Here is a 16,132-nt window from a genome sequence, read left to right as displayed (position 1 = left end):
AACTTTTAAAATCTGTCCTCTAATGTCTCATCCATTTGCTGTTTTTATTTGAATGTGATTATTTAAAAGGTTATTGCCAAGTAAAGATGCTTTAATTTGTTCTGATTGCACGTAGGCTTTGAAACATCAACACGAATGGTATTTAAAAACAAATGTGAGTGTGCAGAAATTTGTTTCATAATCTGTGAAGACACAGAAATAATTAGACTAATAAGAAACAAAGTTCTGACTTTTCCTCCCCTGGTAAAAGTTTCCAGAATGTCCACAGAAGTATTGTATTGCTATGCAAATTAGACATCAGTTTTAGACATATCTGCATCTATATTAAGAAACAGCATATACAAGAGCTACAAAATGTTTTGTGGACAAAATATTACAGAAGTCAAGACTGGGGCGCCTGGGTGGCTCAGTCGGTTGAGCGTCCGACCTCAGCTCAGGTCACGATCTCGCGGTCCGTGAGTTCGAGCCCCGCGTCAGGCTCTGGGCTGATGGCTCGGAGCCTGGAGCCTGCTTCCGATTCTGTGTCTCCCTCTCTCTCTGCCCCTTCCCCGTTCATGCTCTGTCTCTCTCTGTCTCAAAAATAAATAAATGTTAAAAAAAAATAAAAAAAAAAAGTCAAGACTGAAAGCTTAAAAATTTTTACTATTAATTTTAATCTCTAGAGTTTGTTACTCTCATAAATAAAGAGCGAAAATAATTTTCCTTATAAACGTAACTTTTGATTATTTTAAGTTTTCTTGTTTTAAGTCTCTGTCACTTAAATGGGAAAGCATAATATGAGAGATGTCATATCCTAATTGAAAACAAGTTGATATATGCCATCAAAAGTACTATGACTACTGAACTGTCCAAACGGGGGACTCACTTGCATGGTATATGAAATATCAGAAAAGTCCAGCAAAACGGCACAAGAAGCAACCTCAGTGACACAGTAAAATCTTTCCGGAAAAAGGTGCTTACACCTCCCCCACAATTGTAACTGGTCTTGAACTTCCTCTAACCCCCTCAGCCATAAAAACTGCCAGCCATATAAAAATATCTAACAATTACCCAGTAAAGACTTTGAGAAAACTATACAAAAGACAAATTTACACAGCCCTGTAAAAACGGTAATTTCACGTCTGTAATTCTTAACACGGGAGTTTAATTTTACTAACAACCAATAAGACTGAGGAAGCAAAAACCAAACCAAACAAAACTTGGGGAAAATTTGTGGGACATCATTTGTTTGATAATCACTATAAACATCACAATGGATCATTTTCCCCAAAGATTACAGGTAAATATTAAATAGTTCCAAAAGTACCCTACATCATCAAAGAAAAACAACCGGTTTTCTGAGATGATTAACAAATCTTTATCTTAGCACGAAGAGCTGTCTCAAGGTGATACAAATTACTCCAAAAATTAATACATTTCATGTTTTTTCCAAGTTTGCACTTACTTGTAAAAAATGGCCCTCTCTCAAAATTACTACGCACTTAAAGGATAAACTATTTTAATTTATTTTTTTTTCAACGTTTATTTATTTTTGGGACAGAGAGAGACAGAGCATGAACGGGGAAGGGGCAGAGAGAGAGGGAAACACAGAATCGGAAACAGGCTCCAGGCTCCGAGCCATCAGCCCAGAGCCTGACGCGGGGCTCGAACTCACGGACCGCGAGATCGTGACCTGGCTGAAGTCGGACGCTTAACCGACTGCGCCACCCAGGTGCCCCCGGATAAACTATTTTAATACAGGAATTTTCCTACCCTGTTGTATAATTTAGTTCTCTCTCTCTCTCTCAACTATATAGATGTAGTATACACATGTAGTTAGAACATATGCAAAATATATGTAAGTTTTATAAATGTATGTATAAACAAAACCTTTTCACTATAGTCTTTGTTGACAGTATCATTACTCTTCAAATAATTGTGAAAAATTTGCTACCTGGTGCAATTTTCCCATCCTGAGCTGCAGGACCATCTTTCAGCACATTTTTCACTTGTAGGAACTCATCAGGCCTATCTCCACCAATAATGGTAAAACCAAATCCCATTGTGCTTTTCTTCAGTGATGCTCGAATAAGGATGCCTTTCAGCTGTGATGGATCTCGAGTAAAGTGGGATTTTTCCACATCTGTACCAAAATGAGAAATGGGTTTGAGAGTGAAAATACTTACAATGAAGATGGCCCTCAAAGTCAAACTTTCAAGACAGTCTATATAAGTAGAAGAAATCATAAAAGAAAGCACATTAGAGAGAATCTAATACTATGAAGCAGAATTTAAATTAGTAAACTATAAATCACTTGGAAAAAAAAAAAAACCTTAGCCAATGGTTCATTTCTCTTTTATAGGACTCTTCTATGTTATATGAAAGGTAAAAACACCTACTTTATCACCCCCTCATTGCCCAATTTGTTTGTCCTTTTTCTCATCCCAAAGAGTCCTTCATATGAAGTCCAAATGAGACACCCGAGGGACCACCTTTATTATTAAATTCCTTAAAGTCTTGGACATCATTCAGCCATACATTTCATTTAAAAAAGCATCTACTGAGCTCTACTGAGAAAACACTGTTCTAGGAAGATGAAGGCAACTGTCACAAACTTATGAAAAAGAATATACTGGGAGCTTTTTATAATTCACAACTCAGGCTTTCTGTAGCCTTCAATTCGTATCTGATGTGAAGGCATCAATCCCTGACCTACCAGTAAGTAGCTTCACATTTCTTTCCCTTTTATTCATGTTTAGTAAATACTTTAGGAAGAAAACAAACACAGCTCCATTAAAAAGCCTATTTTTAGAGGTTTCCTCAGATGATCCTAAAACTAAAAGTGATCCATATTTGCAAATAGCACCACCCTTCTCTCTCCCCTCCTCTCCTTGACCACGGCTGTCATTAGGGCACTTTGAGAACCGTGAAAGGGTCAAATTGTGCAGAGTAAGAGCTTACGAGGTGTTGTTTAAATGAACTTTTGAAATGATAGTCTAACATTTTCTGTCAAATATTTAATAGTTTATTGAGATAAAACCACATATGGTAGAACTCGGCCATTTAAAGTGTACCAGTCAATGCTGTACCCCCGTCACCACCACCTGATTTTAGGAAATCCCCCCACCCAAAGAAAACCCCATGCCTGTCGCGGCCACTCCCCATTTCTCCCTAACCTGTGCTCACACCCTAGTGTTTGGCAATCACTAATCTACTTTCTGTCTACAGCTTTACCCAAACTGGACGTTTCATATAAATGGACTCATATAATATGCGGTCTTTTGAATGATTTCTTTCACTGGGCATAATGTTTTTGAGGTTCGTCGGTAAGTTTTAGCATGTGCTGGTACTTTATTCCCTTTTTATTGCCAAATAACAGTCCATTGCAGGGATATATTATATTTTACTTCCCCATTTTTCAGTTGATGGACATCTGGGTTGTTTCCACATTTTGGCCATTATGAACAATGTTGTTATGACCGCTCATGTACCAGGTTTTGTGTGGGTACATATTTTCAGTCCTCTCATGTATATACGAGGACTGAAGTGTAGCCATTGCCATAAACATAGAGTAACTTTGTTTAACATTTTGAAAAACTGCCCAACTTGTCCAAAGATCCTGCACCATTTTATACTTCCACCATCACGCAGGAGGGCTCCGAATTCCCTGCTGTGTTGCTAACACTCGTTACTGTGGGCTTTTTGATTCTAGCCACTCCAGTGGGCATGAGTGGGATCTCACCGTGGTGTAGATGCTCATTTCCTTAGTGACTTAAATCAACAAAGGTGACTAGCTTCATACACGGCTCGCCCTCAGCACTAGCGTCCAGCCCAGACCCATTTGTATGTGGCTGCTGCGGCCCCTCTTAAAAAGGCTTCGAAGAGACATGCGTTAAAGCTCGTTGTCAGTTAGAAAAGAGTAATCTTTGTAGCTGCCCCATAGGGTAGCACAGATTGTGCAGTGTGCAACCAGCTCCCTCAAGAGACAGGGCTGCCCTGAAAGTACTGACAAAGGCAGGCTTGGGGTGGGAGTAGGTCTACTTTATTTGACATGTTCTTCCTAGGGTTGCTGATCTCTTACAAGTGAAAGCACTTGACATGAAAGAAGGAAAGGAAAGGGAAAAGGAAAAGGGAAGGAGAAAGAAAGAAAGAAAGAAAGAAAGAAAGAAAGAAAGAAGGAAAGAAAGAAAGAAAGAAAGAAAGAAAGAAAGAAAGAAAGAAAGAAAGAAAGAAAGAAAAGGAAGAAAGAAAAGGGGAAGGGGAGGGGAAGAGGAAGGGGGGGAAGGGGGAGGGGAAGGGGAAGGGAGAGGGGAAGGAGAGGGGAGGGGAGAGGTACCTAATTCATGGGATTGTTATAGGGATTGAACTAGGTAAAGCATCAAAAGCACGGGCAACAAGGCCTGACAAACAGTAAGCGCTCAATAAATGCAGATGACCACAAACACATACATGCTGTCTAAAGAAGGAGGTTCCTGGCTTACAAACGTGAATACTTCTCCATGTGGCAAGCATATCGTTGGAATGGATGCATCAAACAACTGCAAGATGCTATCAAGGCATCTGAAGAGGGACTGTAATATTAATAACCTTGCAGAGATATTGAGTCTTAGATGAGAAGATGTACACAAAGCATCCAATCGAGTACCTGACCCAGTATCTCCAATGAACGGTAGCCATCATTCTTCCAGAACTTCTATCGCTTCTAGGAAGCTTTTCTTGCCCTTCTCATAGTCAGATTTAATTTTTCTCTCCTTTGTTCCAACTCTCTCCTTTGTTTATGTCTGTTATCATACTGTACTAAAATTCGGTGTCTAGTTCCCTGCGTAAACTGTGAACTCCTGAAAGACAAAGGCTGAGTCATTCTTCTTCTTTTAATGCCCAGCTCATAGGAGAGAGCCTGGTTATCTAAATTAATAGCACGCGCATGGTCCCTGCCCTCAAGGAGCTTAGAGTTTAATGAGGGAGAAAAAAAATCTCCCTTGACATGTGCTATGAACACATGGGCACTCACAAACTGTATATTATAATACAAAGAACTCTGAATTTAAACTCCGTAAAACTAGGTGCAAATTCGGGCTTGACACTCACTGTGCTTCTAAGCAAAAGGCTTATCTCTACTAATGTCTCTCCTGTGCAATGGGGATTCATGTTTCCCTCCAGTTAGTATCCTCTGTTTACCCTCTTTCAGTCAAAGCTATAAAAACAGTTGACTATACCCATCGTCTCTGCTTCATCACCCACCATTCCCTCTTCCTTCTGCTGCATTTTTACTTCTTTTCCACTTGCTCTTGCTAGAGTGACAGATGACCTCCATATTGTCAACCTCAGCATACACTTTTCAATTTCCACCTTTCTTGACTTTTCAGCAACATGGGACACACTCAACTTCTTTTGGAAACTCATTTCTTCTCCTGGCTGCCTCCACCTATGGCCGCATCTCTTGTTACTACCCCACAAATCTCTCATGTGCTAGCTATTCCTATCTGTTCTTTGGCCCCTAGACCACCATTTCACGCACCTATGGTTTTATACATTCTGTTCCTTTTAACTCTTCCTGACACTTAAAGATCCACTTCTAAAGTGTCCTCTGCTTTGAAAGCTCCTCTGTGTCCTTGACCTGCTCCACCAAAGGAGAGGCGAGCACTCCCTCCTTTATGCCTATTAATACATCTCTATTAATACAACATGTATATCTCTATTAATAACAAGGAAAGTATTGGCCACCATCTGCCGGATACCATTGTAAGCACTTTATACATACTAATTTGCATGCTTAGAAACACCTTCAGAGGTAAGTGTTATTCTTATTTCTATTTTATGGATAAAGACACAGGGGCACAAAGAGTTTAGGGAACTTATCCAAGGTTACACAGCTGGGATTCATACCTGATCTGTCGTCTGCACATTTAGCTGCTATCTGAGGATGGCACCTAACACCATATGTGGCAACCATTAATTTCCTATATTAGAATGTGAACTTTTTGTTTTTGTAATGTTTATTCATTTTTTAGAGAGAGAGAGCATGAGCGATGGAGGGACAGAGAGAAAGGGGGATAGAGGATCTGAAGCAGGCTCTGTGCTGACAGTGAGCCCGATGTAGGGCTTGCACTCACCAACTGTGAGATCATAACCTGAGCTGAAATCTGATGCTCGCTCAACTGACTGAGCCACCCAGGCGTCCCCAGAATGTGAATTCTTGAGGGCAAGACCTAATCATTTTTGAGTAACATGTGACTGGCAAAGCACTGGGCATACAGCAGGTGCTCAAAAATATTTGTTAAACTAAAAATGCTTACTAAATCAAATGGAAAACTTAAGGGACGAGACTATGTTTTTGAAGAGTAGCTGTAAGAAACAAGTGCTTCTTGGGGCGCCTGGGTGGCTCTGTCAGTTAAACAGCCAGCTCTTGGTTTTGGCTCGGGTCATGGTCTCTCCGTTCTTGAGTTCCAGCCCTGCATCAGGCTCTGCACTGACAGCAGGGAGTCGGCTTGGGATTCTCTCTCTCCCTTTCTCTCTGCCCTCCACTGTTTGTGCACACACACACTCTCTCTCTGAAAATAAATGAATAAACTTAAAAAACAAAAAAGAAAGTGCTTCTCTCATTGGCAACAGAAGTGGGGAGTCTACTTGATTATTATAATATGACTGTGTAGACAGAACCCTGGTTATTAACTACAGACGGAGCAGGGGGAAGGGATGGGGAGGGATGAGTAGAATGTAAGAAATTCCTGGGCAGCTTTTTCAAAATACACATGGCTAGGCTCATCAAAATATCAGGACATTTTAAAAATGTCCCCCAGGGGCTCAGACAGTTAAGCGTCTGACTTTGGCTCAAGTCATGATCTCACAGTTCGTGGGTTCAAGTCCCTCACTGCGCTCTGTGCTGACAGCTCAGAGCCTGGAGCCTGCTTCGGATTCTGTGTCTCCCTCTCCCTCTGCCCATCCCCCACTTGCATTCTGTCTTTCTCTTTCAAAAATGAACGTTAAAAAAAAATTTTTTTTTAAATGTTCGCCAAATGATTTTGAATTACTAATATCCTACCATTCCACCTGAAAATCAATGATACAGGCAAATAATTTGGTGGATTTATTCATATCAGTTCATTAAGAATCCCAGATGGTTACAGACCTCAGACCTAAGCGTTAACTTGGGAGAAGCTCACCATGAATTAGAGATCTCATACTGTCCTGGCCTGAAACCCTGGGAAACAATACAATCTTCACACAGCAACCTCAAACCCGTAACAAAGCCATGCAACATCTTCCACCAACAATTTCACACTTTCCATATAAGCAGCATAGAAGTAGCAGGACTCTCAAAATGTTGAGATGTTTTATTAAGATAATTCCCACGTTTACAGTGATAACAATGAGACATTCTGTGTTGAACTTCAAAGCCCCAACAATAAAAAGTTCAAGCTCGCTTTCATTAAGTCAATAAATAAATTTCACAAGGTATTCTTGGGAGAAAGGATTGAGGAAAAAGTTCTACCTGGTTTTGAAGGCCCGGTATCAGCCTGTCCTAACTGCTTTTTCCGTTTGGCTTCCTCCACTGGATTTTCAAACTGGGTTTTCTGGTTAAGGTGACTGTAAAATGTGGAAAAATAAGCATTTCAGTTTAAGAAGAAAGAATTATGTTATTTTTAAATAGATGCTTATTCCATTCCATCCCCATATGGTTAAGGGGCAAACACGTATCTGTAGACTACGGAACTTAGAGAAGCTGAAAGACGGTAGATGGTTTTGGCAACTAAAGAAGGGCCCATGGAAGACACCTAGGGTGAAAGCTGCTGAAGGATTCACTACAGCTTCTGAATCAAGGAACCCCACAGAGCCAATGACAGTTTTCAAAACTGTAGGAGAAGCCCTCACATTTAATGCAATCAGAATGGTTGGCAATGGATCAGTTCATTTTCTAAAAAGCAGTTAATGGTAGGAGGATTTTAATTCAAGTTTTGTTAAAATGAAGCAGCTATAAAGCCGCTTTTGGAAAAATCTGAGTATAGCAGCTTTCTAGAATCTTACTGTTATTTTTCCAACTGACTCACCCACATCAATTTAGCAGAGCAACTAAGAGAGAGATTTGCTTGTATCAATTTGTATCACAGAACTTTGCCACACTTAAATTTTGTCATAATTATGTAATAATTAATATAATTAGGTAATTACATATAAATTTGACTGGTATTTCTGATTTAGGAACATTCACGACTGCTGTGGAAAGCGCACAGCCACGGGGAGACCAAGGGAGAGCGGCTGGCCAACAGCAGTCAATGCATGGCCGGCAAAAGTACATTTCCCTGGGGCGGGGGGGGGGGGGGTGGGGGGTGGGGGGGGGAGCAGAGCACCGTTTTGTCTGGCAAAGTCAGTCAAGTGGAAGCTGGGTGAGAACACAACTACTGTACAAAAGTTGTTTCAACAGGTTTCATACAGAAGCAGTGGGGTTTACATTCTAGCACTTCCACGGTACAAATATATTTCAGCCAAATGATACACATTTTCCGGTAGAATCCATTTTAACAAGAAGTAGCATTAGCAACTACCAACGATTAAACAGCAAATCATGAGACTCTCAGATTATGACTGCTTTTCGATAGGCTGGATATTACAAAATTTGCACAGAAACAGTTATACAACTTGGATAATTACTTTGCCATCTGTGAGCATCAATGGTGCTGATGGAAGAGGACAGCAGGGACCCGTCAGGTATGCTGACTTTATGTCATTCAGGCTTCTAGGACATTATTAACTCTGCAACAGATGTAGTTACTTCGTTTCAGAGTCTAAATATGGCAAGTTCTACCTGAAATTCTTTGGGTGGTGGTTTCACTAAAAGTAAACTTCACTAAAAGTAGGGTTCTGTTTCCTATCGAGGGGGACCCCTGGTCAGTGAGTTAACTGTTAAACCCTCTGGGAACATGAAGATCTTTGGTGTTAACTCAAGTACTGTTTTCAACATTATTTGTTGGGTACTGACATGTCACAGATTCTTGAAAAAATAAAACCACCAAAAGTGACACTCAGAAAAGAATGAACCTGTTTAGAATGAACCCTGGCCTGCGTTAACATCATCAGCTGGAATGACTCATTTTGCCAGCTAGGCATTAAAACATAAGAAGTAGCAATTTGTATTTATACTCTTCATAATGTTGTGGGAAAGGAAGGTAGGAGTACTCAACTGAATAATCCCTTTCCTGAAAATTCTTTGACAAAAGGATGTAAGATTCTAGCGAAGGGAGTAATTGCACCTGTCACCTTAAACTACTTAGATTAAAATGCTACCCAAATAACAAAACAAAACAAAAAAGTAAAAAAACAAACAAACAAAAAAACCACCCTCCTTTTCTTTTGGTTACTTATAGCCACAATATTGTTAAGATATAACAGATTTTGTTTTCCATATAACTAGCTATGGGGAATAAGAGAGAAGAATATCACAGATTACCAGAAAAATTAAAGAAGGGGAGCAAAGAAGCATGATTATATAGATACCCTGGAATCTCATCCGTATTAAAACTTTGTGTATAATAGGTAGATTTAAAAAACTCATCTCAACAAACAAAATCTGTATTCTTTCATGAAGAATTTGAGATATTAAAGCAGATGAGTACTTTGACTTGGAAACCTACGAGCATCAAGACATTGAACGCAACACTATGAAACAACGTTTCTAAGTACGTAAGCATTCTTCTAGAAGGCCTGCCATTAGATTTCTGGAACAATTTTATTTGCAAAAATAAATTAATCCATTTCAGAATCGCATCCCCGAAAATAAATACTTGCAGAGAAGAAGTGCCATTGCAGTTGGTGTTACTACTACAAGGCTCCTGCCAAGAGCAATCATTGTGCCATCTGGTTTGACAAACTGAGAGAGCCAAAGAGTAGCCGTTCAAGTAACAGCTTTTTATCTCCATCAGTAAACTCACTGCAGATGACTATGGTCGGGATTCAAAACCTAACTAATCTGGGAATCAAGCCACACTCCACGGCTCAGCTGACTCCATACTCATGTGCATCTTGAGTACAGCCTGCTCTTTCTTAATCTAATAAATTACCCTCCCGTAAAATGAGCTGGTTCTGGGACCAATCATACAAAATCATGTTGCTGCTGCTTTTGCTTCTAATTCAGGCTATTTCACATGCTCTGTGACAACTAGGAACAGGTCACTTCAGGGTTCGCCCTGAGGTTGCTTCAATGTTGTATCTTTGCTTAATGAGAACCAGATCATTTAGCCCAAGATTTTATAACAGGCAAACGACTTTCACCTCTTGACCATGTATTCAGATTTACTTGGAATGGACAATAAAAGAATGAGAATCATTATTGCAGAAATTTGTTCAGCAGTGTCAATGGCAATTAATAGTTTATTGAAGCCAAATGTAAATAGACCAAACAGCTAGGGGGAAACATCCCACAAAACCTTTCAGTTGGCCTTCAAATAGTCCTTTGACTCGAGAAGCGGTGGTTTCTTTAACTAAATATGCTTTAGGGAAAAAAACCAAACAAACGAAAGAGCCGCTGTGTACTTTTCACACCATAATATCAGCGAGATATTAAATCACACAACAAAAATAAAATTAGCATCGCCATCCGAAGGAACCAAAGTATCGACATCGTGAAGTTCTCTATCTACAGGTCAAAGTGAGTCGTTTTCTTAGGGTACAGGTTAGAGTTTAAGAAATCATTGCAAATATCTAATCACAGTGACTCATATAACAATCTACACATTAGAATAAAGACTAGACGTACACTCGAAACCACTGTAATCTTGTGTGTCAACTATATTTGATTTAAAAAAAAAGAGGAGAAATACAACAGGAGTCAGAGATACTGACTTTAGGGATAAATACTAGGAAAGGGCGTTTGTTTACGCCACAAAGTGATGAAACAGTAATCGGCAATTATAAAACTAGAAGATTCTCCTCTTTGCTATTTTTTCAGGTAATGATATTCTGCCTTCACCACCTCGGCAGTAGACTGAGACTTCTACCTACTGGGAGGTATATATGCCTACGGCTATAGGGAGGTACATAGCAACATTTCTGACATGATTATTTGCCGGAGGTCAAAATTCTACCTATAGCATCTGGAAAGAAAGCCATCCCAACGGTCATAACAGGGGAGCAATTGGCTAAATTAAGAAAAGGGAAAGAAACACTGCATGTTGATGTTATCCTGATTTCTGTGACTAACACAGGCAGGTGTTTGTGCTCAGCTCCTACATGGAGTTATGTTTAAATTTAACCATAGCAGCTGTGTAAGAGGCAACTTTCTTCCCCTCAAAAGAATACTAAGCTTCCCTGGATTAGTTCCTTATGAGACAGTACACTCCTAATCCTGTACTCCCCAACTTTGGATCGTTACGGCACGCTGCCCTTTCCCTGTCTTCGCGACCAGATAGCTGTAGTGTTGGAAGTGACCTTAACGTTTCATCTAGTCCGTGCCCTCACGTCACTGTTTCCTATATACTACTTTTCTCCTTAAAGGCTGCAAGAACACTTGCAGCTATTCGTCAGCCTGGCAACTGCCCTCTTACTCTATTTACTTCAAAGCCAACTTTTGGGGAGCCCAGAACCACGGAGATAAATGCTCGCTGCCCCTCCTTCTAATTCCCCTAGTGGAAAGCCTTGAAAGCTGGATTGCAGAAGCATGAAGTGTTGTATTCTGTATTCCCTAAAGCTGTATAACGAGGGAAAAACATTTGGGAGAATAGGAACTGCGGTAACAAACTTACTCGACATAGTACGTCCCATACTGAGGGTCCTCTATTTTCTCCCAGCCATAAGGAAGTTCTGTAAATTAAAAAGAGAAATGGAGTAAAATGCCAGATTCCAAACCAGCAGAAAAGAATTCACCACGAGTGAACTGAAGTGTCTTTTATTTCATGACGCTAACATTTGGGAGACCGACAGAAAGCTGAGGACTCACTTTCAAAGAACAAACACAGTTTGAGTCAGAGTGGCTTCTTCAATAGCTAGTGAGTGTCTCAGCAGGTAATTAGAAGCCCAGAACAAAAGAGGACATTCAACTCAAAAGCGTTGACATGAGTCCTAAGCCATAAAAATGTCAATTATTTAAAAAATCATCTGGTATGGATCTTTCATTTAAACAGCTTTATAATGGGGCACCTGGGTGGCTCAGTGGGGTGAGTGCTCAACTCTTAAACTGGCTCAGGTCATGATCTCATGGCTCGTGGGTTCGACTGACAGTGTGGAGACTCTCTCTCTCTCTACCCTCCATCCCCCCCACAAATTGAATAAATAAACTTAAAAAAAAATAAACAGCTTATAATGCTGATGCAAGTCACACCCTATAGTTCAATACAAGCAGCAGCTACGTGTTCAGTTTTTCACTATTATACATACGACTTGTCAATGATTTCTACTATTCTGACCCACTTCTCCCCCTAAAAAAAGTCCAGCCTTGGATTTTTGCCATTTCAGGTGGGCAATCTAGATTTCCTTAAAATCTAAGAAAAATACCTACTTTCTCTTGCATTAATTTGAGTTTCTGAATGAAAATGTAAAATAACCACCACAGCTCCTTGTGTAGGATCCGTATTTGTGTCTGGTAACAAAGGAATATCTTATGCAGGATTATTATGTGTTATTTAGCCCAGGTAACTAATAAAATATAACCAGAAAAACCAAAGGTAGCTGAATTTCTCATAGTTAAAAAAAAAAATAAAAAATTCCAGTCTTTCCAATAGAGACCGAAACTGTCAAGAAAAAATCCTCTTTTCCTTTCCACTGTTTTCCTAGTTAAAGCTTCTGAAGAATCATTTTATTAGTGAGACGCAGATTTAGTTGGCAGGAATGTTCCTAGCAGGTGGTTTTAATGCTAGCAGTTTATACGTAGGAGCCCAGCAAGAGGGAGTTTTTTTAAAAACCCAGTTATACACTATGATGATCCATACTTTTATTGTCAATTTCTTTGAGAATGTTCTTCTGCCAGGCCAAAACACACACATGTGTGTGTACACACACACACACACACGATGTATGCTAGACAGCAAATAGGCTTAGAATATATCCAAAGATTTATTAATTCTTTATCACTTAGCTGCAGTTTTGATGCATGGACTTTGTAAGGAAAAATTTCACTGTAAGGAACCTGACAAGCTATCCAGACTATTATGCTAATAAAATCATTTCACATTCAGAATAAAAGGAGAGAATAGATGACTAGCCACTGGATGAAAAGCTCTGAATCACCTTCATCCCCTTTCTCCCTCCTATTTTTCTGCCTGTGTATATATATTGATTGGTGGTTTTGAAGCTTGGTGAGTTTTTGTGGTTCTCCTTTGAAGGACCTGGCTGAAATGTCTGAGGTGGAAAAGATGAGAATCGTTGAAAACGGCTGTATGAAAACAGAATAAAACAGCCGAGAAGAACTAGACACACTTCAGTTCGCTTTGATCTTCCACAGCTATGCAGCAAATAACTGTCAATTAAGTAGGTACGATAGTTTATACCAGGCAACTGTTACATGGGTAGGAGTATTTGCTGGCTTATTCTGTAAAAAATAAAAAAAGGTCTTTCATAATATTACCAAAGCATTACCATTAAGGATCTTCCATGAAAAAGATTTTTTTTCTTTAATAGGAAGTTTCTTGAAATAGCACGGGAACTGAATGGTGCTGAGTCAGGACGGGTGCTATTACTGCACCATGGCTGGATTTATGCTTTGTCTTTAGAAAAGTTTGCAGAATTGCAAGAACTGTAGACAGAGCTGAAACATTCCACTTGGTATCTAAACAACTTGCCAAAAAAATGTATTAATACTTAATACGGGTACAAGATCGACATAAATAGATTTCATTGTTAATCTGGAGTTGATTCAGCATTTTAATTAGCAACTAACAGATAAAGCACAGCCCTTTCTTTAGGAGAGTAAACAAACTGATACTTTATCTCCTGGGTTACTTACTTAAAAATTTTTTTATGTTTATTTTTGAGAGAGACAGAGACAGAGACAGAGGGAGAGTGAGGGTGCCAGCAGGGGAGGGGAAGAGTGACAGGGAGACAAAGAATCCCAAGTAGGATCCACACTGTCAGCTCACAGCCCGATGTAGGGCTTGAACACATGAACTGTGAGATCATGACCTGAGCCGAGACCAAGAGTTGGACATTTAACTGACTGAGCCACCTAGGCGCCCCTGACTTACTTTTTTATTATTTATTTGTTTTTATTTTGAGAGAGAGAGAGAGAGAGAGAGAGAGAGAACATGAGTAAGCAGGGGAGAGGGGCGGAGGGAGACAATATCTTTTTTGAAAAATTTTTTAGATGTTTATTTATTTTTGAGAGAGAGAGAGACAGACAGACACACGGAGCGTAAGTGTGAGAGGGGCAGACAGAGAGGGAGACACAGAATCTGAAGCAGGATCCAGGCTCCGAGCTGTCAGCACAGAGCCCGACGTGGGGCTCGAACTCACAAACTGCGAGATCGTGACCTGAGCCAAAGTCAAATGCTTAACTGACTGAGCAACCCAGATACCCTGAGAGAGAGAATCTTAAGTAGGCTCCATGCTCAGCATGAAGCCCAGCGCAGGACTCAATCCCACGACCCTGGGATCATGACCTGAGCCAAAATCAAGAGTTGAACGCTCAACCGACTGAGCTACCCAGGCACACTTCTGGGGCTACTTTTAGTTATGGTTTTAAACCTTTACTACTGATACCTTTAGCCAGTTTTCTGCAGAGCAGTTTAATGCAGATAAAGGAGCAGTTATTACTTGCCCATTTAAAATAAAGTTAATAAAAGCAAAATTAAAACACTTAGCGATTTTATACACTATCCACTGGCTCAATTAATTCACTGACTTCCTCTTTTCCCTTTCCCTCTCTTCCTCTTTCCTTCTTCCTTATGCAAAAATAATTAGAAACACAACCCAGTTCTTGACCTCAAAAAGTTCACAGTCTAAGCAGAGAAGGAGAGAAGAGAAATTACATAATCAAGATAAACACTAGCTTTTTGGGGGTGTGCAGTGGAAGGATACCAATTGGCTCATAAGAGTAGCTACCAGGAAAGTCTTCTAAAAGAGGGTGATGTTTGGGCAGTCTTTAAGGATGATTTGGAAATGGGGAGAATGGGGTCATTCCAACAGATCAAAGAGCACTGAGGGGTTAAGAATGGGTGGCATTTTCAGTAATTACAAATAATTTGACAGGACTGGAGTGAAGGCTGTGTGCAAGGTGTTTATCCTATAAGCAAGCATCAAACCACATTTCTTGAGGGCCATGTTAAGGATTCTGATCTTTATTTAGATAACAATGGAACAAAATTAAGTTCATATTTGAGAAAGATTATGGGGCCGCAGTAACAGAGGATGGAATCGATGGAGTGGAGAATAAAGACAGACAAATTAGAAAATGGTTAATAGCCTAGAGAAGGAGCCATGAAGGCTGGAACTAAGGCAGTGGTAGAAGGAATGGAGAGAGAGAATGTTTAATACAAGGCAAAGTAACAGGATTCAGAGACTAACATGAGATCGAAGGAGGAAAAGACAGGAGGCGGCCAAGATGATGCCCAGGTTATTGGCTCTTCTGGCATGAGACCGATAACATTAACAAATATTTATTGAATACCTACCATGAGAATAGCTGTGGGAATAGGAGAGAGGTATTAATTTCCATTTAGAGGCATTTAGGGGAGAAATTATATGTAAAAACTGCCTAGTACATTCCCCAGCACCAATGGACACTCAAGAGATGGCAGGTGTTTATTTACTTATTTAATTTTTTTTAAATATGAAATTTATTGTCAAATTGGTTTCCATACAACACCCAGTGCTCATCCCAACAGGTGCCCTCCTCAATGCCCATCACCCACTTTCCCCTCCCTCTCACCCCCCCTGCAACCCTCAGCTTATTCTCAGTTTTTAAGAGTCTCTTATGGTTTGCCTCCCTCCCTCTCTAACTTTTCTTTTCCTCTTCCCCTCCCCCATGTCTATCTCTTAAGTTTCTCAGGATCCACCTAAGAGTGAAAACATATGGTATCTGTCTTTCTCTGTATGACTTATTTCACTTAGAATAACACTCTCTAGTTCCATCCACGTTGCTACAAAAGGCCATATGTCATTCTTTCTCATCGCCAAGTAGTATTCCATTGTATATATAAACTGCAATTTCTTTATCCATTCATCAGTTGAT

At 40.0% G+C, this 16,132-nt stretch overlaps 1 protein-coding gene across 2 annotated transcripts in view; it reads right to left on the bottom strand.

The window, feature by feature from the left end:
- Nucleotides 1–16,132, bottom strand: part of MAGI3 (membrane associated guanylate kinase, WW and PDZ domain containing 3) — a 244,627-nt gene that overhangs the window by 37,381 nt on the left and 191,114 nt on the right. For both annotated transcript variants that reach the window (XM_027058313.2, XM_027058315.2), the window contains exons 7-9: nucleotides 11,715–11,772; nucleotides 7,472–7,566; nucleotides 1,934–2,122 (exon numbers count right to left, since the gene is read on the bottom strand). In XM_027058313.2, coding sequence (XP_026914114.2) covers nucleotides 1,934–2,122; nucleotides 7,472–7,566; nucleotides 11,715–11,772 — 342 coding nt within the window. The remainder of the gene's footprint in view (nucleotides 1–1,933; nucleotides 2,123–7,471; nucleotides 7,567–11,714; nucleotides 11,773–16,132) is intronic.

This window comes from Acinonyx jubatus, chromosome C1, assembly GCF_027475565.1.
Source record: "Acinonyx jubatus isolate Ajub_Pintada_27869175 chromosome C1, VMU_Ajub_asm_v1.0, whole genome shotgun sequence".
Lineage (NCBI taxonomy): Eukaryota > Metazoa > Chordata > Mammalia > Carnivora > Felidae > Acinonyx > Acinonyx jubatus.
Note: the sequence above shows the minus strand (reverse complement) of the source record. Positions and strands in the feature narration are given on the sequence as shown.